The sequence below is a fragment of the Perca fluviatilis genome, chromosome 7 (assembly GCF_010015445.1).
Source record: "Perca fluviatilis chromosome 7, GENO_Pfluv_1.0, whole genome shotgun sequence".
NCBI classification, from domain to species: domain Eukaryota; kingdom Metazoa; phylum Chordata; class Actinopteri; order Perciformes; family Percidae; genus Perca; species Perca fluviatilis.
Window position 1 is genome coordinate 22,129,923 of NC_053118.1, and position 25,061 is coordinate 22,154,983.

General features: G+C 39.0%; 3 protein-coding genes across 4 annotated transcripts; all 3 read left to right on the forward strand.

The window, feature by feature from the left end:
• The first annotated feature begins 2,792 nt into the window (after positions 1–2,792).
• On the forward strand, positions 2,793–6,172 carry LOC120561539 (ictacalcin-like). Its single transcript, XM_039804665.1, has 3 exons — positions 2,793–2,859; positions 5,537–5,676; positions 5,786–6,172. Exons 2-3 carry the CDS (start codon positions 5,542–5,544, stop codon positions 5,906–5,908), a joined length of 258 nt encoding a protein of 85 aa, XP_039660599.1. The 5' UTR covers positions 2,793–2,859; positions 5,537–5,541; the 3' UTR covers positions 5,909–6,172.
• A 1,452-nt stretch (positions 6,173–7,624) lies between these two features.
• On the forward strand, positions 7,625–9,301 carry LOC120561537 (ictacalcin-like). The gene is made up of 3 exons (XM_039804664.1): positions 7,625–7,716; positions 8,652–8,791; positions 8,902–9,301. Exons 2-3 carry the CDS (start codon positions 8,657–8,659, stop codon positions 9,025–9,027), a joined length of 261 nt encoding a protein of 86 aa, XP_039660598.1. The 5' UTR covers positions 7,625–7,716; positions 8,652–8,656; the 3' UTR covers positions 9,028–9,301.
• Positions 9,302–9,857: 556 nt separating this feature from the next.
• Positions 9,858–24,011, forward strand: snx27b (sorting nexin 27b). 2 transcript variants are annotated; one of them, XM_039806904.1, is made up of 13 exons: positions 9,858–10,537; positions 14,764–14,995; positions 15,138–15,330; positions 15,535–15,599; positions 15,693–15,797; positions 15,922–16,000; positions 17,342–17,505; positions 17,606–17,695; positions 18,713–18,862; positions 18,950–19,078; positions 20,471–20,530; positions 20,626–20,688; positions 20,804–24,011. In XM_039806904.1, exons 1-13 carry the CDS (start codon positions 10,206–10,208, stop codon positions 20,846–20,848), a joined length of 1,707 nt encoding a protein of 568 aa, XP_039662838.1. In that variant the 5' UTR covers positions 9,858–10,205; the 3' UTR covers positions 20,849–24,011. The 2 variants fall into 2 exon arrangements, with proteins under 2 accessions (XP_039662838.1, XP_039662837.1); XM_039806903.1 differs by having other exon boundaries at positions 10,206–10,537; positions 20,626–20,674.
• The last annotated feature ends 1,050 nt before the right edge of the window (positions 24,012–25,061 follow it).

Sequence of the window (25,061 nt, forward strand, 5' to 3'; positions counted from 1 at the left end):
GCAGCCTGTTTTGACAAAAACAGAGAGCCCCATGCTCTAATATTATACATACATGTAATATTATAAAGGTAGATTTTTATTATAACATCTGCACAAACATGCTCTCTGTCACACTTAAGTCAAAGCATTTTCCAGTTTTCAGATGGAGGTTTAAAAAATATATTAACAAGACCAAAAGGTCTGCAGCCACACTTAGTCTCTGGGGTTCATTATACTTCAACAAATCCTGACAAGGACATGGTTCATTATCACAATAGCTCTGAAATCATTACACCACTTTTAATGGCTGATGTACTGAGTACTTTTTTTTTTAGAAGATGTTGGTGTGTTTGTGAAGGGAGGACAGTGTCTGTCTGCAAACAGTGAATCATTGACCACGCCTATTCTCTGCTGTCTTCTTCTTGTCTGTTCTGGAAACTCGAAACATCAAATGTTTTACCGCACAGCGAAAACAAGTCTTATGATATTGTCAACCCACAGTTGCAACATATTGTCTGTGCATGCAGAGAAAGACTTTTTGATTGTTGAGAGTCTCATTCCAAACACCGCAGCCTGGAGGCTGTAGTCTCTTGTGCTTGTTGCCATCATAAAAGTGTGTATTCTTCTCCTCTGACACATTGCTGCATACTAGGGCTGTATTCACAGTCATAAAGACACAAAGTTGGGCTGACATGGAGTAGAAACAATTGAGATAAGAGTTGTGCAGACTTGCTGTTCCATGTTGCTGTAGTGACTCAGTAAAGCTTATTGTTTGGTGTAATGTTAGTCGGACAAAATTATTTCCACAGTTTGCTAGTAGTGTTGGAAATAATACCCTATTCTTTTATCTAAAATTAGCAATACCAGGGCACCTGGGTAGCTCTAAGTGTTGTGAAATGTTTGTTTGAAGCACTTGAATAAGAAATTCATGTTTATTAGTTTAAAACGGTCTAAAGGATATGGTAAATTATAGTGTGATTGAAACTCACTGTTTACATTTACAGTACTTGATTGATACAGCTGATATGTGAAAAGGTACACAACCTTATTTGTTTTACAGTAATTCAGTTTCACTGCAGACTGTCACAGGAAGTGCTTTTATTTTGAAGTAGCCTACACGGAAGTTTGTTGTGTACTCTTTCTAGCTTACGGTTGAACGTGAGATGCTAGATGCAAAACTTTTATATATGTCAATGATGCAAAATGTGTCCGACAGCCCTAAGCTTTTCTTTCTTGTTTGTAAAACTGCAACATAGTGAACAATAAATGTTCACAGTAAAAGACAAGTGTTTTCGGTCGTCATTCGAAGTTATTCCATTACACTAAGATAATGAAATGCCTAAAAATCTGTACAATATTTGGAAAAAAACATAATAGATGCCAAGGAAAAAAAGCATTATGTAGACTCTGAAGTGTAGAGTCTTTAGGCCAAATCGCACAGAAAAATCTACGCTTTTAAAAAAAATACCTGTGTCTGTGTGGACTAGGCCTGAGAGCAATTGAAAATGTATTAATGACAGTGCCGAACCAAAGCTGTTCAGAACAAACAACCAAAGTGAGTGAGCAAGCAGCATTTGGATGCCTTGAATTGTTTTAGAAACTTGCCTGTCACACCAAACTGCCCATTTTCTTTTCTGTTACATCACCCATACTTGATCGTGTCTTTTGTTCCAATGGTCAGGGACAGAGAAAAGATGATGAGGCAACAACAGAGCAAGACTTAAAGCTATAGAGTCCAATCTATTGGTTAAAATTTAGCATGAATCATTCATAATTAGATATATGCATAAGGCAAACAAAGTGTGTTGGGCAGTAACATTTCTGATCTTAACAAGCTGCTCATCCAACTCCTCCCAGTCTTTTAATTTGATGTTTTAACGCAGTAAAGTCCGACCCATGTGTTTAAATGTCATGTCAAAGCTCACACAATGGCACTTCTCAGGGTTACCTTCGACAAGTACGCTGGAAAAGAAGGCGACAAAGACACTTTGACCAAGAAAGAACTTACTGAACTGCTCCACATAGCTTCCGATGCTATTAGTTAGTAAAAAATATGTAGCACTATTGCACTATAGCTGTGGATGCCTCTTTGAAATGTCTCTTTTAATGTTTTACAATTTACTTACAACTGCTAGTGTTAATCTTTCTTTAGCCCAAAGCAAAGCTGAAGTGGAAGTGTTCTTTGGCATGTTGGATAATGACGGTGACGGTGTTATAACTTTACAGGAGCATGCCCGTAGCCAGCATAGTGGAAGAGTTCTTTTAATCAAAAAGTGGACCTTTTAGCAGTTTTTCCCTCATTTTGTATGTAATTATGAGGTTCAAATACTTAATTTTGGTGACTTTTTATGCTCTTTTTTTTTGCTGGATTAGCTTGTCTGCACGCATTTTGATGCTCGGGAAATTATTTACTACATTGTTGTCAAATTGCTTACAAAGATCTTGTGCCACCTTTTTCAGTCCAAACACACACACACACACACACACACACACACACACACACACACACACACACACACACACACACACACACACACACACACAGTTCAAAAGTTTAAAGACCACACTAACAAACTCCCCCCCCCCCTGAGAAAACTGAGTAATCCAACATGAACCAGTATTACAGTCACATGTGTCATTATCACATGTTCTTAAATAATACTGGTTTGAAAGGCGCTCTTGTCAGAGGGAAAGCAAAAAAGAGTACACCGCATCATTGTCATTTTGAAAGTTTCTTTTCTGTAGTAAAGAAAGAAAGAAAGAAAGAAAGAAAGAAAAGATTTGAAGAGGGGTGAGGCTTGGAAAGAGGGTGTGTCAACCTCTATTTAAATACATTTGTGTCCTCTCTTCCATACCTACACAAGTTCTCATACAAATTTGGTAGGTGGAAATATGTTTTATCTTTTTTTGAAATACAGCATTAGTGATTTAGCATTTAGTTTATCTAAATAGTTGATACCTGATATGATGTGGCATGTGGAAATATGTTTTAAAAATCCTATCTGAAATACAGCATTAATCATTTTGCATTCATTTTATCTCAATAGCTAATACCTGATACGTAGCATGATGTGGTGCATGAATGAGCATGAATGAGCTTCCGTGTGGGGTGTAGCCTACTGTGCTTAGTGCTACGTTTAAATAAGATTTATATTTTAATCTATAGAAAGATTATAACAATTATAATTTAACTATTATAATCGTGACCAATACAATTGGTGGAAATTCAGTAAATTAAAGTTACCAAGAAGAAACACGACTATGTATAAAAGGCTCCATTACCATGTATCTCACGTTATGGCTCCGTAGAAGGCGTTTTTGTAAAAATAGGCTAACGATTGGGTCATAACCACGTGACTTTCTGTCGCACAGTAGACAAATTACCGTATAGTCAGGAGAAGCTCGCAGGCAGTTTCGACTTGCATTAGCTGTTTAGGTTTAATTACTAATGTTAACTAGCATTTTAGTTAGCAATAATTAGCCTGTGCCTATGTTATCTCCTTACATATACCTCCGTCTCTGCAAGATTGGGAATGATTGAGATTTCTCTTGGCACAGCTACCAGAAGACTTACAACTTTCATACACGTTGCTCACGTCACATCTACGTCTTCAAGCTCACTTTGAGGCTGCGCAGTAACGCTCAGCCAACACCCAAAAGGTGCTTCTAATAGACTTTACTGGTTTCCGTGGAACGGTACGGCGTCGCTTTGTCCATTGTTTTAACTGTCTATGGATAGAGTGGATAGACGCTGCGCTTGACGCGTGTTGCGTTTTGTAACTTTGTAGCCTAACTTGTGCAACTTTGTACACATTTGTTACTTAGGCCTAAAAATATATATAATATTTTTGATAATGGGATAGCTTTCTCCCCACCCAATTAGGCTAATAAAGTAATGATTAAAAAACACAAATGCTTAATCAAGGGCCGCGGCCCAGCCCGGCACAAGGATAGAGGTGGGAAATATCGGCCCGACCCGGGTCAAGTTCGGGCTCGGCCAGAGAATCTAAACTCTTAATACATACCACTAACACAAACATTTTTTGCAGCTTTCTAACACATTACAAGGGTTAAGCCATTTTTGCTGTTGTTTGCTAGCAGATGGAATTGACAGAGAGGCCCCTTCATACGATACAAAGTCAATGGAGAGAAATTAATTGTTTTCCCCTCCGGTGTGGGCAGGACTTAAATGTGCTCTGTCTCTACAGGTTTTAGATGCCTTGAATTGTTTTTTTACAGACTTGCTTGTCACACCAAACCAGGATAACCTTAACTTAAACAAAGATAAGCAGTTAAAAATATTTTTAGCAAACTGAAACTAAATAAAAAATAAAACCTTATATAAACTAAATGAAACTACTGTATATTGCCAGGTTTAAAAAATAATAAAAATAGAATAAAAATGAATGCAGTTTTAGTTTTTCTTACAGAACTTAAACAGACTTAATATTGACATTCCAGGACATGCTGCTGTGCTTCACATCGGACACTGAGACATTATACCTGTCCCTTACAAAAACAAACTGAAACTACTGTAAAACAAAAAATAACTACCTAAAACTAAACTGAATTTGAAAAGTCAAAACTAAAATAAAATAAAAACTATTTGAAAATTCAAAACTATAATAACCTTGCACCAAACTGCCGATTTGCTTTTCTTTTGCACCACCCAAAAGTCATATCCCGATATATCTAGGCTGAATATCGATATACGATATATATCCTGATATTGTTTTCCACAAAGTGAGAGCAAATGTTCAGTCAAAGTCAAAGCCAAATATGACATGTCACAAGTAGTTTTATAGAAACAGTTGCAAAATCAAATGAATAAATAATAAACAGGTTTCTTCACCTGGTTCATGATTAAATGCTCAGCTGTTCAAATAACAATAAAATGTAAACATAAATACTGTATAACAGAAGTACCTTTTTAAATCAAAGCTCCATAAGGTGCATATTTAAATAAAAATATATCTTAAATAAAAATAGCCTATAATATAAATAGGCCAATCCAAAAGGAGGGGCGGGGGCGGGGGCGCGGGGAGCAGTGCAGAGAGCTCCAGGTCAGCAGCTTGCTTGGAGCAAAGATCAAATTTGAACTATATCGATATATGCGATATGGTCTAATTCCGTATCGCATTTAAAAATATATCGATATATATCTTATATCGATATATCGCCCAGCCCTAGCACCACCTATACTTGATCGTGTCTCTTGTGTAAAACCAATAGTCACTAGAAATGTAGCTCTCAGGGAGAGAAAAGTTGACAAGGCAAAAATAGAGCAAGACTTATGCGAAAAGGAAAATTTGAATTGTAGTCACTTCTATTTATGAGATAAATGAGCAAGTGTGTCTTTGGCAGTAACATTCATGGTCTTAACAAGCTGCTCATCCAACTCCTCTTAATTTGATGTTCTAACGCAGTAGAGTCTGAACCATGTGTTTAAATGTGGCATGAAACGTTACCACATATTGCCAGCCATGTAAAATGAACACGTTAATAAATAAATAAATAAACATTGAACTACACAGTCAACAATATGTTCTCGTCCCAGCCACCATGTCACAGCTTATGCAGGCAATGGATGTCCTCAGGGCTATCTTCGACAAGTATGCTGGAAAAGAAGGAGACAAAGACACCTTGACCAAGAAAGAACTTGCTGAACTGCTCCGCACAGAGCTTGGTGAGCCAAAAGTAAGTCGAAAAGATCTAGCACTATTGCAACAGAGAGCTGTGAATGGCTCTTTGGCATATTTTTTTTTGTTTTACAATCTATTTACAACTCCTGTTTCTCTTTCTTTAGTCCCAAAGCAAAGCTGAAGTGGACAAATTCTTCGGCATGCTGGATAATGACGGTGATGGTGTTATTTCTTTCGAGGAGTATGTCACTTTTGTGGCAGCCATCACTGTGATGCTTTCCTCTTAGAAATAAGTATTTGAACATTGCCTTAGAACTTTGGTGTCATACTTAATGTGCACTAAATAAAAACTAATGTGTAATCCAATTTATTACAGTCACATCTGTAAAATATGCATGCCATTATCACATGTTCTGAAAAGGAAAACTTGGTTAAATACACACAGATCATAGATGGGTTGTTGGCTGAAGGGACTTGAAAGTTGCTGACTTTGAGTGTGTTTCACAGATTTTTTTAATGTCATAAGTAACAATAAAGAAACCAAAAATACACATTGTGTGTGTGTTCCTAAATAAAACATAGATATTGTGCAAACTCAGGCTAATGACCCTCTCTCCGCATCTACAGCAGAAATGTCTTAAAAATTATCTTTAAGAACATAATCTGGCTTTTTATATAACGTGAACTAAAATGTCTCCTAGCTCCTCATTCAGGGACCCATCCCACGTACACTATTATGTGTTACATGTTTGGGCGCTTTACAGAAAGAACAGAAAAAAACAATGAGGGAGAGGCAAACAGTTGTATGTGATTCGTAAAAGGCTTTAAGTATGACTTGAAGACAGTAGTAGCTTACATAGTCTGTTTAAAATACATCTCCTAACCTTATAAGCAGCTCATTCCATCTCAATAAAACTAAGATACTATGTAATCTTCCTGCACTTGTTCGTTCGTCAGATGCTTATGCAGCACCGTGCACCTTGTGTTTAGATAGTTTACCCTGAAGTGTCTATGCCAGATGAACAGTATTTACCAAAGGGGAAGGACTTTATGCATTAATTCAGCCTGTGAAAAATCTACAAAAAGATGGCCTCACAGCTGTCAGCTCACAGCTGAAGAAGGACAAAACAGGAGTCTTTGCTGGACTAACCTATTAAGGGCACCTAACGACAACAAATCGTCAGGTTAGGAAGAATAGCCTACTCCATAACAAGTAAATGTAGGCCTACTTTCATACTTCATACATGTAATACAAGTATACCAAAATTACAATGGTCCCATTTAGTGTTTAATTATTGGCACATAAATGTGTTAGTGAGGCTCTTGCATGGAGGTCTTCATATAGTTGAAAAGTAATTCAGTAAGTGACATTTGACTGGAAAATAGATAATCAAAACAAACAACGCATACATTAATTGAAATAGATCTAAATGGGCGCCTGGGTAGCTCACCTGGTAGAGCAGGCGCCCATATATAGAGGTTTACTCCTTGACGCAGCAGCCACAGGTTTGACTCCGCCCTGCGGCCCTTTGCTGCATGTCATTCTCCCCTAAAATAAAAGACTACATTTACAACTTAAGAGTACAGATTTAAACAAGAAAATAAAGGGGGATTCCTTTTCCAATTGGTATTTTCCTTTTCAAGTTGGTGTTACTTCAATAACTCGAGGAGCCTTGTTGTGAATTAAATGTTACTATACCTGGGCATTACCTGTCCTTGCAGGTTATGAATGGAGGATTTGATGTTGACTTATCCTGCGGACTGAAGGAGATTATATTGACCACCATTACTTACTACACGACATGCATCTATTTGCATCCTAATATTCAAATATGACTTGTACCTTTCCCAAACTAGTATTATTGGTATGAAAGGAGGCTTTTTTCAGAGGGAAAGCAAGAAAAAGTACACCCCAGCGCTGTTGCTTGTTTTTCTGGAGCGAAGAAAAAAGGAAAAAAGAAAAAAAGATATTAAGAGGGGCAAGGCTTGGAAAGAGGGTGTGTCAACCTCTATTTAAATACATTTGTGTCCGTGCTCTCTTCTCAAACCCCTCTCTTGCACCCTATCTACCTACGCAAGTTCTCATACAAATTTGGTAAGTGGAAATATGTTTTATCTTTTTTTGAAATACAGCATTAGTGATTTAGCATTTAGTTTATCTAAATAGTTGATACTTGATATGATGTGGCATGAGATGCATGAGTAAGCTTCTGGGTGTGGTCGGTGTACTGTGTGGAGTGCTATGTCTGAATAGGACTTACATGTAAATCTATGGAAAGATTATAACAATTATATAATTTGACTATTATAATAGCGACAATCGTTAGTGGGAATTCAGTAAATTCAAGTTACCAAGAATTCTGGGAAAAACAATGAAAAGTTGTTTTAAAAGTTCTACAGACATGCAGTAGGGTAGGAAAACTGAGAGGAATATATAGATAGAAAATTTGTGAGTGAGGACAAAGTATGGCAGTATCGAGCCAAAGCTGTTGAGAAGAAACTGCCAGTTAAGTGAGTTGGCATGAAGACTATGCTGGAAGTCAGCATAGCATTTTTGATGCCTTGAATTGTTTTAAAAACGTTCAGAGACTTGCCTGTCACACCATTGCCAATTTGCTTTTCTGTTTCACCACCCATACTTGATCATGTATCTTGTTTAAAACCAATGGTCACTAGAAATGAAGTTTTTTTTTCCCCTTATGGATTGAAAAAGACGACAAGGCAACAGCAGAGCAAGATTTAGGAAAAAAGGAAAATCAGAATAACAGCTTGAACTGACTTTTTTCTTAAAAAAAAATCAGTTATATTCATGAGACAAATGTGGAAGTGTGTCTTTGGAATTAACATTCATGGTTTTAACAAGCTGCTCATCCAACTCCTCTTAATTTGATGTTTTAACGCAGTGGAGTCCGACCCATGTGTTTAAATGTGGCATGAAACGTTACCACATATTGCCAGCCATGTAAATTTAATACATTAATAAATAAATAAACATTGAACTACACAGTCAACAATATGTTCTCGTTCCAGCCACCATGTCACAGCTCATGCAGGCAATGGATCTCCTCAGGGCTATCTTCGACAAGTACGCTGGAAAAGAAGGAGACAAAGACACTTTGACCAAGAAAGAACTTGCTGAACTGCTCCGCATAGAGTTTTCTGGGGCAGGAGTAAGTACATATAAAGATATAGCACTATTGCAACAGAGAGCTGTGAATGCCTGTTTGACATATTTTTTTTATACGTTTACTTATAACTCCTACTGTTTCTCTTTCTTTAGCCACAAAGCAAAGTTGAAATGGACAAATTCTTCGGCATGTTGGATAATGACGGTGATGGCGTTGTTTCTTTCGAGGAGTATGTCACTTTTGTAGCAGCCATCACTGTGATAAGCACTTCGAAATAAGTATTGGCCACATTGCCTCAGAACTTCGGTGCCTTCTTCAATTTGTCCCAAATAAAAAAAACTGAGTAATCCAACTTATTACAGTCACATCTATAAAATGTACAGTACATGTCATTATCACATGTTCAGAAAAGGAAAACTTGGTTAAACACAGATAAATCAAAGATGGGTTATTATGTTGGCTTAAGGGACTTGAAAGATGCTGACTTTGAGTGTGTTTTCACTGATGTTAATTACATAATTGGTGACTAATAAAGAAACAAAAATAAATGTTGTCACGTTTTATGATTTTGTGTCTGTTCCTAAATTAAATACAGATATTGTGCAAACTCAGGCAGATGACCCTCTCTCCACAGGCAGAAATGCCTTAAAATAATCTTTAAAAACATAGTCTGCCTTTTATATATTTCATGAACTAAAAGCTGGACTTAAAAAACATGTTTGACATTTATGGTAATATATCATAAAACAATTACATAAAATTATCAAAATATGTGATTAATTTTCTGTTGATCAAGACAAGTAGATTAGCTTTAGTAATATTGCTTCCAGTCCAGTCTCTATCCCTTGGCAATAAGAATGGTCTACTCATCATCATGCCTAGCCTACTAATGACCCATAATCACAGATTATGGTTTTATGAGTTGTGAGTATAGTCCAAACAAAGATTCTGTCCTTTCATTTAAAGGACGTTTAGAAAACCGAATATGTTAAACTATCGAAAACTTATAATTATATTAATTATTAATTATAAAAAATAATTAGTGAAAAGTTAAACCCCTGAGACTTTTATGTGGGTCCATGAGGGATCTACAGATTGGGATCTACAGATTGGGAACCACTGGCTACAGTCAGACTTGTTTATTACGGTACACTGCTATTTTAGCCTGGAAATAACACTAACTGACTCACAACTTGTCTGGATACAATTATGTGGCCTACCCATAAACAGGGCCTACCCAGCATACTCACCGACACACCCTCAAAAAAGGAGTCTGAAGTGACCCACATGGAACGCATCCTGTGGCGGTCTCGCGAATCATCGGACTCTGTCGGCTTTTTCCGATGATCTCGGTCAGTTAGCTAGCCAAGCTGATTAGCCTGCTACTACAAGCTAATGTTTGCAGGATAGTTATTGTTAGCTGAATTGGAGTGGATGATACAAAGTGTATAGAAAAATGTCGGACATCGAGGGACAAGGAATTTGTTCATCGGTCCCTCCGTTGCCTCACCCTTCTTCTCGTAACGGCTCCGGTAGCAGTAACGTTACACCGGTCACCGGCGGCAGCTGCCAGACGACAACCACCGTTACTTCAGGCCCACGGCTAGTTCGAATAGTGAAGTCTGACTCGGGCTATGGTTTCAATGTTCGGGGACAAGTTAGTGAAGGCGGGCAACTACGGAGCATTAACGGAGAACTGTACGCTCCCCTGCAGCACGTTAGTGCTGTCCTACCGGGAGGTGCCGCCGACAGAGCCGGTATTTCGAAAGGGGACAGGATTCTTGAGGTGTAAGTGGTTACTGTCTTAGCTTAACCAAAAGCATATTATGATTAAAATTCAAATGAGTCTTTCATCTCATAGTGATTGTCAATGGAAATTGAGGCAAGCAGGACCTTTGAGCATGATTCACTGTCTTTTTACTGGGACCAGTGTTGGCCACCAAGAAGTCTGTGTGTGCGTGCACTATAATAGTGGTTTGGCTGGGCAGAATATCTCTTCATCCTAATGAAAGGAGTGTCTGTGTGTCAGAGAGAAAAGAGCCAGGGATTATTAGGAATTCCCGTCACGTGGGAGCCTATTCCACTCATCCACACCATGTCTCAAATCACCCCTAGTACACATTCATATCATTGGAGCCAGATTAAGTGTGTAACCTACTATTTCTCTATGGCACACTGGTATCTATTGAAGGTTAAAACAAGGCAAATCGTTATCATCAGCATAATTGAATTTGGTCAGTTAACCACACATGGCTTTGATGTTACCATCAGTGTGCTGCTGCATGTAGGATAGAGGTGGTTGTCCTCACTGGCACGTTAGTATGCGTGGAGATTGCTTGCTGATGTTAGGCTCTGTTGCTATGGCGAGGAACACGCAGCGGCACACAGCTCAGCATCAGTACTGGCGCTTCAGTGTGTCTGTTTGTGTGGAAAAAGGTGATGCAGAAAGTGAGGGATGCTTCCAGTTCAATTCTGATTGGCTTAGCTCTCTTAAAATTCAGGATCTCATTGGCTGGCTTTTGCACACTGCTTTCTTAATGGATGGCCTGCAGTAACCTGGCAGTTTGTTGACCCCAATTTTTCTATGTGATTGTGTGCAAGCATGTGGATGTATGTATGTATGTGCATTTTTGTATATTGTATACAAAAAGGACGGCCTGCTAACCCATTTATTTCACCAATGTATCAGTTACTTTGGTCAATATAGTCCTCTGATTATTGGCTTTATTCTTTGTGATTAATTTCATATTTGTGTTCATGTCAATGCCTACCCTTTGCACTAATGTAAGCTGCCTCAGTGTTCAACTAATAATGCTTTTATTATTCAGTGTCTCCCATGCAGGAGATAAGACTAATTATGACTAGATCTTTACACAATTATTGTTGGATAACTGAATATTTGATTTTGGTGCATGGAGCCTTTTTGACTTCCTGTCAAGGCACAGTATGGACACAATAATGAAGTATGCACACAGTGAAGTGCCTGCATACTAGCTGCAGTGGTATATAGCCTCTGCTATTCTCTATGCAATCAATACTTCTTTGCACATGTACAAACAACTCCTGTTTCTGAGCCTTTGATGCAGAATAATCTATCATGCTACACATTATTTTCAGCCTCCTGCTTGATGATAAAGGCTATGTATAATCTTAAACACTGAACACTTCTCTCTTTAAGCTGTGCAGTGTAGATAGATAGATAGATAGATAGATAGATAGATAGATAGATAGATAAGATAGATAGATAGATAGATACTTTATTGATTCCCAAGGGGAAATTCAAGGTCCCAGTAGCTTACAGACATCACACACAACATTCACATACCTCACAAACAGGATGATAAAAAATAAAATCCACATGAATAGCATGGACAATAAAATAAAATATATTAAATAAAAATAAAATAAAAAATCCACATGAATGTACTAAGGGATGTATACGCATGAGACGCTTGCAGGGACTGACCCTGTGACTCAGTATGTATGGTAAGGTGCTCTATGAGAGTGTGTGTCATGGTGGTAGTGCAAATAGGTCCAATAGTGCAAGGATAAAGTCTAGAGACCAGCATTAAATATGGACAATGTACAACTATGTATGTTATTGTGGCAGATTTAGCTTTGAGTTTTAGAGTGTGTATGGCTGCATCTTTGCTTGTGCATAAGTGTAAGTGTTCATGCATAGAGTACAAAATAGAAAACTACTCTTCAGCAGCAAAATAAATAAACTATTACCTTTAGGCTGCAACTAACGATTATTTTTCATTGTCGAGTAATCTGTTGATTATTTTCTCGGTTAATCGAATAGCTGTTTATTCTATAAAATGGTGAAAAATGTCGATCTGTGTTTTCCAAAAACCAAGACGACGTCTGCAAATGGCTTGTTTTGTCCATGACTCAAAGATATTTAGTTGAAAATTTAAGAAACAGAAAATAAGATAATTTTTACCTTTTTTTTTTTTCTTTTTTTTTCTCATAAAAATGACTCAAACTGATTAGGCCTAATCAATTATCAAAATAGTTGACGATTAATTTAATAGTTGACAACTTATTGATTAATCAATTCATCTTTGCAGCTCAAATCACCTTGAATCATAACGACAGAAGAACTGAAGATATGACACACTGGGAAATGTCTCTTAAAACTATTTATGATGCTTAGAAGTGCTTCTGGTGCAAGTGCAAAGGCCCACTACATCATGTGCTTATTATATAGTCATAAAGCTGCTAGAATGAAAGCGCTGCCAAAATGCTTAGTCTGTATTTTGTGTTGTAGGAGACATTTGTTCTTACTTGTCTCCCCTATCAGTCTTTGTTTATTTCTACCTACCTACATAATGATCGTTCAGATTTGCTATGTGCGCCCCAGCTCCGATGGCCTTCCTTGACTCGCTTGCACGTTCATGTGTCTAACATTGAATTATTAGGTATTAGAGAGCTTTAGCTGTGTGTCACCCTGTCAACGTAAGCCATGGCATGACACGATGGTTGACATAACAGATCAGCTGTAAGTCACAAGTTCTATGTTGCATATAAACGTTGTGCAAATTAATGGCAGTATTGGATTTACAGCAATTCTGCATCAATGTGATGAAGTGCCTTGTTTTGAGTATGTGTATTATCAAGATTACAGTTCGTATTTCCTCAGTTTCCTAATTTTCTACCTTTCCATTCACCTATGCACTGTTGTCCTTGTGACAGTGCTAACTTCACCGTTGACCTGGGGAGGCAGTAGTAACACATGATACTTCTGAAGAATAAGGTTTTTGCCGGCTGATTTCACCAGTGACATGAATGTGATCCCTCACTGGCTTCCTATCTCTTGCCACTGCCAATTGGGTTCATTGAACATTGACCGCCTCCGTAGGTCTCATGAGGAAGAGATGACAACACGTTTGTTGGCCTCTCTAGATATGAGTTAGGCATGTTTGTATACAAAATGGGAATGCTTGAAAGATCATTTTAAAAGTAGGATTAGCAAACAAACCTTTTGCATACAGTTACACCCCTAAATGCTATTAAGGAATGTTGGCCATTTCTGGTCATGGTTAGGCAGTCTGAGAAGTATAAAAAAAGTATAATTTAACATATTCTAATTTTAACATCAACCTATTCTGCAAAACTCCATAGTATTAGAAGATCATAGCCAGCTTTTACTGCCACACAAATAGTGATCAAGATATTCCCCAAGGTATTGACTGGGTTGCATTCTGGCTATGTAAAAGACAAAACAAGTGACATTTGAGGCAGTTCTATCGTCTGTCTGTTTCTGTTTTTGGTAAATGTTCAAGTAGAAGTGAGGCCAACTTATGCTTCCATGCTCATATTTTTAACTATTTAAATTGCAAAAGTCCATTACATAAGCACAAAGCCTGAATTTCATTCTGACATGGTTTATAAATCATGCTTTTATTTGTTTTTTTTGTTATTAATAGCGTCAGAAACAGCTAGAGGCAATGCTGAGAGCTTTAAGAAGAGATTCTGTGGCTGTTGTGAGTAAAGTTAACTATAGGTCAGGACGCATCAGCGCTGTCATCAGCACTGTGTCATGCCTCTGACACATGCCAGCCAAAGGGCACACACCCAGTGCTGCTCATGCTCAGCTGTGCTAATTACATAAACCAAAGGTCTTATTCCTGATGGAAAAGATGTGAGCCCAGAGTGATGACAATGCCTCTGTCACGCTGCCACACATGAACAGAAGCTGTTTCACCTGACTCACTTTATAACAAGTCTATGTTTATTTTTGAAGCTGTAGTTTGTATTAATATTTGATATATTTGATTGATTTATGTTGTGAGATATTTCTTGTATTTTTACTCCTGGATATGTAAAACCTTTTAGGATAATTAAGTCCAGTACAGAATGTGCCATTGACAAACAATGCAAGTAGAACTCTTAGAAAAATAAATAGACTAAGCAAGATAGTATTTATTGTAGTATATAAGAAAATGCTCTGCATGAATAAAAAATAAACTCAACAACTATCTACATCTCGTCCTCCATGTTCTCAATAGTAATGGTGTAAATGTAGAGGGAGCGACCCACAAGCAGGTGGTGGACCTGATCCGGGCTGGAGAGAGGGAGCTAGTGCTGGCCGTGCTGTCCGTCCCGCCCCAGGAGGCCGACTGCCTGGATCCTGGAGACGACATTTCAGCCCAGTCCTGCTATGACTACTCCGACAAGCAGGCCGTCCCCATCTCTGTGCCAAGTTACAAACACACTGAGCTCAATCAAGAAAAGTTTGTGGTGGGTGCACTTGTGGATGAAATCATAGATGGCTAATTGAGATGATGAGTTTGAATTTGGAGGCATGGAGGATAGGATTTTTAACTCCATTCATTGGGTTAGGACATTTATTTTCATTATTCTCTGCACTCTCCCTCCTTAGGTATTTAATGTGTACATGGCAGGCAGGCAGCTGTGCTCCAAGCGTTACCGTGAGTTTGTAATCCTACACCAAAACCTGAAGCGGGAGTTTGCCAACTTTACCTTCCCCAAGCTACCTGGGAAATGGCCCTTTTCCCTGTCGGAGCAGCAGCTGGATGCACGACGCAGAGGCTTGGAAGAATACCTGGAAAAAGGTGAGGGAGAAAGAAGGAGATGTAGGATTTCTAAAAAAAACGTTTTGTGAAGTCAGAATGTTGTAATGATAGTAATCATCTCTGGGATTTGTAAAGTAAAGTAATGGGGGAAAGCACGTAGAAAGATCTGGGAGAAATACTGTCCACTCCAGAGTACATAACTATACCGTCTATTGTATTGCATATTTTGTCTCTTGTCCGCAGTGTGCTCTGTACGGGTAATTGGAGAAAGTGACATCATGCAGGAGTTCCTTTCTGAATCAGATGAGGTCAAACAAAATAAAAACATACATGATTGCTTCTTTTTGTGGTCGTCTGCCTGTGACTCACCGTGCCGTTTGTCTCTCCTTCTCGCGACCTAGAACTACAATGGCGTGTCAGATGTGGAGTTGAGAATAGCCATGCCCGACAAAACCACGCTCACCGTCAGAGTTCGCAAAAACTCTACTACAGACCAGGTCTACCAGGTAAACACATACACAGTCCTGAATAACCATTATAACCATAACCTCATTTCAGTCATCCCGCAATGTTTTACTCTTTCTATTTCCTTTTTTTACCCTCTCTCATTCGTCTCTTTTTCTCTTTCAGGCTGTGGTTATGAAACTAGGGATGGATAGTGTAACAGCCAGCTACTTTGCTCTGTTTGAGGTCATCAACCACACCTTTGGTTAGTCAGAACATGTAATTGAGCTTTACATTTTTGTGTGTATCCTACTTTTCTACACTGAAAATGGTTCCCATCTTTCTTTAAACCACTGATTATTTATGTGTAGCCAGTATTGCCTAATGAGTGTTACGGTTCCTCAACAGCCAACCTTTTTTAAAGTAATCTAAAATAAATACATGAGCGCCCTTGTGCATGAGTCACTTCAACTGGTCCTCACTTTCTCAGGGCTAGTGTGGTACAAGGGTATGTCAGATACACATCTGTTGGCTGCTTTAAGGTGTAGATCAATTTGCCCTTTGGTTATGTCAACACTATTGGACTTTAGTCTGCCTGAGAAGCTGAATCCTGTCATCTGTTAGATCACCTCTTGGTGTTGTGTCTTGCTTTCACTATAAAACCTCTGTTCTCACCTCTTGCTTGTCAGTATCTCAATTTTAAATTTAAAAAAAGCTTTAGCGGCAAAGCGGAATTTAACAAGACTGAGAGTCTACAGCCATGCTAGCACCTCTGTGCTAACACATCATAGTTTTGTGTAAGCATGCTAGCATTTTGTAATTAGCATTAAACATGAACTACAGCTGAGGCTGATGGGAATGTCATTAGTTTAACAGGTAGATGGTCAAAAGCCAAAGTATTGGACAAATACAAAACATATTTAGACCTGCTGGTGTTGCTAGAGGAAAAGTCAAGGTATCATCAAAGTCAGTAGTATTCATCCTCTGGGCACCATGAAACTTGTAATATTTACAATTGATGTAAAAGAAATGTTGATCCTGTTTGGAGACAAGAGTCAGTAGATAAAATGGTTGCAATACTAGTTATCAGTTAGTCAGTTGATTTTCTTTTCTTTTTTTACTGCAACAAGATGAGAGCATCAAGCAGTAGGGGTGTGCAAAAAAACCGATTAATATTAAAATCGCGATTCAAGCTCTACCGATTCAAAATCGATTCATAGAATTCCAAAAATCGATTCATAATATATATATATTTTTTATTGTATGTCTACTGCAATCACATGGGAAAAGTAACTACATTTACATACTGTGAATCGTTTTTTGAATCGAAAATCGATTTTGAATCGAATCTTGAGCCTAAAAATCAATATCGAATATATTTTAATATCTGAATCGTGCACCCCTATCAAGCAGAACATCTAGTATCTAACATATTTGACACTAAATGCTCTGTTATCTTTCCTGAGGGTTTAACATGCAGAAAGATAATAGATTTCAGCTTTAAACAAACAAAGACAGAGCAACACTTTTTGAACATTCTTTTCTTGCCACAAAAGAATGGTATATCACTCAACTTCTTTCCCTTTTTTCTCTCTTTCTTCTTTAGTGCGTAAGCTTGCCCCCAACGAGTTCCCCCACAAACTGTATGTACAGAACTATACCTCAGCCATCCCAGGAACCTGCCTCACCCTGCGGAAGTGGCTCTTTACTACAGAAGAGGAGATTCTGCTCAATGACAACCAGCTTGCTGTCAACTACTTCTTTCACCAGGTGTGTGCATATGTCTCTCTGTTTCTTTGTGGTGTGTTTATGAATGTGTTTTTTTTTTGTGTTTTTTAACAGTGTCCCTTATTTGGCCCTGTCTTTGCAGGCTGTGGATGATGTGAAAAAAGGCTTCATTAAAGCAGAGCAAAAGTCCTACCAGCTGCAGAAGCTGGCTGAGCAGAAGAAGATGTCCATGGTCAGTCTCTCACATATGGACAGACTACTCTACTACTGTTCCTGAATAACTTACACAGAAAGAGACATATAGAGTTAATCAATACAGTACAGTGTGGCTTATGTCATCCCCTAACTCTCCCACCTGTTCAGTCTCCCTTAACTGTGTGTGATATAACCAGGTGGATAGGTACAGCATGAGAGTGTAGCTCTGACTGGAGAGGAATAGACAAAGCAAGTGAGTTTTTCCACTGTCTGAAAACATAAATACATTAGCCCCTTTTTAGAGAAATGATACCTGCCCCATCAGGTAAATATTAAGGCTGCACGATATGAAGAAAATATGCGTTACATGATAACAATATTACTTGCGATAGATAAACAGATATTAAAGTGTACTCAGTTCTGCATTTCTTCTGCTTTCAGTATTCTAAAAGGAAATAATGTCCAACATTGTTTTATTGAACACATTGAACATTGAATTGAATAAAAAGCACCACTAAAAAAAGAATGACAGTTACATTTAAAAGTGCAGTTTGCAGTGCCTGGGTGGCCTAGTGGTAGAGCGAGCGCCCATATATAGAGGCTCAGTCCTCGACGCAGAAGTCACGGGTCTAAGCTGTCACGGATCTAAGCTGTCACAATAAAGGCCTAAATGCCCAAAAAATTATCTTGGAAAAAAAAAGTGCAGTTTGCTACTGATATTTTCTTTCAACTAACACAAAAAATCTCTGAGTGTCTTCGCGATATGTTGCTGCCCTTCGCGATGTGTATATTGCGATGATGATAGAAAAACAATATATTATGAATACTCTTTTTACTACGCCCTAATAAATAAATTCGCACCCTATTTTCAGATCAGTTGGGCTGCTGAGAATACCTAAAATTCTGACTGTTCTCAGATTTTTGGCAAATACAGCTTGGATAGAGTTAAACATCAGAAGGTGTATCCTGCATCTAAACTTCAGTCAGTTGCAGAACTACATGCTGTAATATGGTAAAAAGCACTATCTTGTCTCCTCTGCCTCTTCTTTCTTAGTATCTGAGTTTGTTAAGGGGTTGTGAGGGCTACAATGAGATCATATTCCCCCATTGTTCCTGCGACTCCCGACGTAAAGGCCACGTCATCACAGCCATCAGCATTCACCACTTCAAGCTGCACGCCTGCACCGAGGAAGGGATGCTCGAGGCAAGGGCAAATGTTTGTTAGTGTGTGTATAAACATATGTTGTATGTATAATGGAGTGAGTGAACTAAAGCCTCAGTGTTGTTCCAGAACCAGGTGATTGCATTTGACTGGGGCGAGATGCAGAGGTGGGACACGGATGAAGAGGGCATGGCCTTTTGCTTTGAATATGCACGAGGAGAGAAGAAACCACGATGGGTCAAGATATTTACACCCTATGTGAGTATCACACACACATTATTACACATGTACCCAAAGTAGTCTAGTAAAAATATAGCCCCTACATGCAAAAAAACCCCTGAAGTTTTGGAATTTTGGAACTATTACTCATGGGGAAAATATGATTATCTAAATGAAATGTAGGTCATCCCCTGTTCAACGTTTTAGAGAATAACGACTTAGATAAGCAGTTTCCTGACTATCTTTCTCACCTGCATCATTCATAACAGCTTGTACAGTATTTAAATTCCTGTAGCATGCCTTCAGAACCTGCCTTACTTTGTAATTAAGAAGAATACAAATGTCTTGATTAAATATAAACTATAATTTAAAGGAATAGTTTGACGATTTGGGAAACATGCTTATTCGCTTTGTACGGAGAGTCAGGTATGAATTCATTACCACCCTCATGTCTGTATAGTAAATATGAAGCTATGGCGAGCAGACGGCTAACGTAGCTTAGCATTTTGACTGGACAACGCACATTAATCAACATCACTGTAAATGTGCCAGTCTTAGCCATCTGGCTAATATTCAACTTTGTTGTCCTTTGGCGAGATGTTTTCAGACCCGAGCAAAAGGAAACAGCAAGACATTAGTACGGGTTGAAATGTATAGACAGACATATAAACAACAGCAACAAAATAAACAAGACCGTGCAGAAGCCATAGAGAGCAACAGGAAGCAGCAAAATATTAGTACAGTAATACAGTACATCAACAATAGCCACATGCAGTACATGTAGCCGTGATAGCAGGCAATACGAAGCAATAAAACAGCCAAGCAATTCTGATTATAGAAATTTTTCACACATGCAAACATGCAGAGCAGCAATAAGCAATGAGACATAAATAAAATGCAACAATCATGTTGGAGATCTTGATAAAATGTTAAAAGATGCAGTACAAGTTAGAATGGTGATATGACAAGACAGACACAAACTATGCAGCACAGAGTTGTAAGACACAACTTTAGAAGAGCATACCAAATTGTTAAAGTAGAAGTGATTGTTTTATCCATACAAAAAACAAAATGTTGGGTGGTTACACTATTTCTTGGCTGTGAGCAGTTGCCAGGCAACCAGTGGAGACTTCAGGAAGTTCAAGGTTCCAGCCCAGAAATAATCTGGCAGATAACTCCCCCTAAAACTGCAAATTTCCTTTTTGCGCTTCCGTTTTTGTGCAGATTAAATGTAGATATAACATGTTAATCAGTGAGCTCGGCAGGTGCTGGTATTTTCTTAACAGAAAGCAAATAACATATTTTTGCAAAATATCAAACTATTCCTTATGAGGAAAATATGTAAACCTTATCAACATCAATCTTATTTGTCTTTTGAAATCTAAGTCTCTGTTTCTCTCTTTGTATTTGCTGTGCATGGCCAATGTTCAGTTTAACTACATGCACGAGTGCTTCGAGAGAGTCTTCTGTGAGCTGAAGTGGAGGAAGGAGGTATGGACTACCACTTACGAACAGACTAACCTGCTCTGTTACAAGCCAATTATTTGCATCCTTCACTTATACCTACAATATCTGTGTTTCTACAGGTGGAAGAAGAGGCTACAGACAAGGACAATAAGAACTGCAGTAAAGATGGTATGTGTGGCAAGGTAAGGCTTTGCCTGCCTCTGTCCGGTCTATGATTAAGTAATAGCCTGGGTAAATTACTCTGTTTTCTGTCTCGGAATTTGTGTGTCTTCCTCCTGATTGCTGTGTCTGTTTCAGAATATTTTCCAGCTGCTGAGGCACAGAAGGGATGGAGGCACCTAGGAAGGGAGATTGTTACCTCTTAACTAGACACAGTCGTCACCGACTCAGCTCAGTTCGGCCCTCATCTAGCCCCAGACCCAGCAACACTCAGCTACTAACTACATGGTCATCATTTACACTCCATCAGCTACAACCTGAGAAGCTACCCCCACCCCCCGATACATGCAAACCAACTCGAATAAATCGAAGCATAACAAGCTACAAACACATAAACCAGAACTCTTGAATCCAGCGCACCATAATCATTCATTAAGCAGAGCTCTGTCAAGTCATGGATTATTGCAAGCCTTCTTCTTATTGGCAGGGACTTGAAATGGAATGTGACTTGTACATGAGGAAGTTTTGAGCCTCGGGAGTAGTCCTACTGGGAAGAGAAAGCTGAAGTCTAAAAGGAAATACTGCTGGACTAACAAAGGGAAGAGGAAGCTGTTAGTGCTCGTAATGGGGAACACAGATAACACTGATCAGTGATACTGAAGGTTGACCACAGGAAGACAATTAGTTTCTCCATTTACGGATCAGAGCAGTAGTGTCTTCTTTGTCTTTTTGGCCCGTTGTTAGCGTGCAAGTGTGTTTGTGCATGTTAACTATGTGTGCAAAATTCAAGGGGCCAACCAGAGTGAGGCCCTCAGAATGTAAGTCACAGCTGGATTGCGTCACATACATGAATTTCCATCTGTTTGCCGATCAATTTGCATTGATTAAAGAAAACTAGTAACATTGTAGCGTTGCCTCTGAGAGAAGGGAAAGCGGAGATTTTGTAGGATTGTTAGATACTTTTTGTCATTCAGAGACACCGCTGTGATGATTTGACACGAGCCGGAAACAATGTTAAACTTTAGACTACTGTTGCACTTTATCCAACAGTATTAACTCCTCCAAATGTGGGCAATGTAACTTAAGAAGAACATATTGGGCATAATACTGGAGCTAGCCTGTGCCTAGTTTACATTCATTTTTGAGTGTGATTATGTACTGCATCATCAAATGGCATGTGCCGCGTGCAAAGCCATGCAAACTTATATGTATTTATAGTATTATGTGAACACTCCATGCAAATGTTTTGAGGGCCATTGTAGAGCAGCAGTGATGTGGAGCACACAGTATTTTTACCATGCATTACCCATAAGAGACAGCAGGGGTCCTTCTCCTCCTTTCTGCTCTCTTGCAGGCCCTGATTACTTTGTTTCTGAGAGCTCCCAGAGGATTTATAATAGGCCTGTAATTCCAAAGGCCTTTCCACTTGGCTGCACTATTTATCTCTGTAGCTGGTACTTCGCTGTACTGTTGAACCACTCATGCACTCTATATTCAGGTTAATTCGGAAGAGGATTTCTTAGGGGAAAAACGGCAGCTTGCACACTTCATCAACATATGGAGATAACTGTGTGCATTTTCAATAAAGACTCTGTAGCAACTGATCACAGAGCTGCAGTGTAATGTAATTCTGCAATGTCCCTTTAAATGAGCCCAGTTAAAGTTCTCATTCCTAGAATAATGTAATAAGGTATAACATGATTATCTGATGACGCAATAGTGACTTCAGGCTGACAAATAAACAGGTTATTCCATCATTAACTACATGCTGGCATTAAATATTAATCATTGTTCAGTGCAATATTCTGATGTTATTACCTTATTCATTAAATCTAAATAGCTTAATTGCATTATAACTCATTTAGAAGGACATTTCTGAATTTCTTACTTTATCCGAAACATAATACATGGTCAGTTGCTTCTAGGTTTTACAGAATGAGCCCTTTTATTAGTGATGGTTGATTATCATCATAATAGTAATAAGAATATTTTCCAAAATCAATATATAGCAGTATATCATAATATGGCTAATTTCTGCAAAAACACATGTAAGATAATGATGCTCAAAGCAAAGACCTGTGTTCCACTGTCATGTATTACCTGAGATGCACCAGCCCTAACTCCTATTTAGCTCGTAATGAGAATATCAACAGTATTCTTTATTATCAGGCAAGTAAAGAGTCATATACATCAGTGGCTCTTTGCTAAGAGTGCTTGTAATAATGATGGTGCTCTTCACAGAAGCCATTTTTGGGTGATTAATGAGCTTCAACAGACCTTAGTGAGTGTGTAAAAGGAGGCTTAATTGAATGTGTTGACCCTTGAATTGAGAGAATTGCAATCCTTAAAGCTGAATGCATTTCCCAAGATTCTTGTCTGTTTACTGGACCGTGTCTGAAGTGGTCGATTGTCTGATCTCCCCACCTGCGCTCAGCTCTTTCTCTCTCTCTCTCTCTCTCTCTCTCTCTCTCTCTCTCTCTCTCTCTCTCTCTCTCATCCTGACTAAAGCAGTGGTTCTCAACCTGGGGGTCGGGACCCCCAAGGGGGTTGCGAGATCATTTCTGGGGGTCGCCAGATGTTTGGAGAGAAAAACATGAAATACCATTCTAGACTGGGGAATGGTTTTTACATTACTGTGCGAGTTTGGTACATTTCATGTGTTATATTCAGAGCTTCATTTATAAATCAGGAGGTCCTGGAACACAGAAAGGGGTCTGAAGGCGGGTCAGGGGGAGAGAAAAAGCCACAAACGCATCCCAAGTCCACAGAGCCTGATGCACATTGGACAAGGCTAGGTGCAAGCTGATAAAACTAAATTGTCATTAAAGCTATAGTGCATAGTTTCTGTCTCCCCCATGAGGAATTCTAAGTAATGACAACAAAACTGTCGGCACGTCCACATGATACAAGCCTTCCTTGACCACGCACCGCCGCACCACATCCTCCTCCTCCTCCTCCACCACGCAGTTGCTAGTAGCCGAGGAGGACACGGAGGATTAAAAAAACATGATGGACTCTTCAGAAGAGGTCATTATCTTCAATTGAGCTTCTGGGCGGGAAAGTCACAGGTCGACCCATTCTTCTGTCATACTGAAACACTGAGTTGTGTGGAGCTGATAGTCTTGTGGCGCTCTGCTAGTACCAGCTCTACTCTACTCTACTCAGCTCGACTCGGCCGCGGTGCCCCGTCTTCCATTTTCCGTTGCAGATTTAGTAACGCCTCATGCCTGAGGCAAGCGTGGCTGGTTGTCATAGCGACGCCGCAGGAAACTGCCATGACCTAACGCGACACACACACAGAACGTCGAAGGTGTGTTGTTTTTGACTCTCGGTATGTGGCTGTTGCCACGGCCAGAAGACAAATTTTGTTTCAAAACAAAAAACTGGCTAAACTATTTAAAAATGGCGTGTTTGTTCAGGACACCCCCATCTGTCGCTAGCAATGATGGACGCAATGATTAGTGACGATTCTCTCTGACCAATCAGGAGTCTGCAGGTTTTCACATCACCTTTTGGTGTCACTTCAGCTCGCTTGGAACCTCGACGGAGGTGATACTAAAAAAAGTACCTGTTAGCAGGTACCAGGGACTTTTTTTCGTAATGGAAAACCAAAAAAGGCGAGTAGACTCGAGGCGAGGCGAGCACGTACCATGTAATGGAAAAACGCCAGAAATTAGCTTTGTAGCATTTGGCAATGGCTTGAATGTTCATTAATATCAAAAGGTTACGTACTAAAGTTTTAAAGCAAAGCATTATTTGTTTACATGTATTAATCAGAACATTCACAAAAATCACTCAGGGGGATGTTTGTAGAAACAGCTGTTTACACCACTTTGCAGCTCTGGGGGGTCAGGGGTCGTGAACACCAACCTTACTATTCTGGGGGGTTGTGACTCGAAAAGGTTGAGAACCACTGGTCTAAAGTTTAGTGTCACTGGTATTATTTATTTCAGTAAGATACTATGTTAAATTCAGCATCTTTGTTAAGTTTTTTTCACCTGATATGGTTTGGCTTTCAAAGAGTAACGCTAAGAAGAGGATGGAGATTGACAACCTGCAGATTCTTTGACATGTTGAAATGTAAAAAGACTAAGTGTTTGGTTACGTCGCTTACTGTAATAAATTGTAACATATTCTTTTAAATAAACTGATTTATTGATGCAAAGTTATTTTTGTTTGTTTGTTTGTGTGTGTGTGTGTGTGGGTGTGAGTTGAGAGTCAAGGACTGCCAAAAACATGAAGTTACACACAAGCAGAGTGAGATTTATCCTCTGGAGATAATTTTACACTCTCACTTTGTGTTCCCTTCTTTCCCCATCTCCATCTTGTAATGAGATCTGGGAGACAATTACCCAACAGGCAATGAAATGTCAGTTCCATATCGACCTGCATCGAA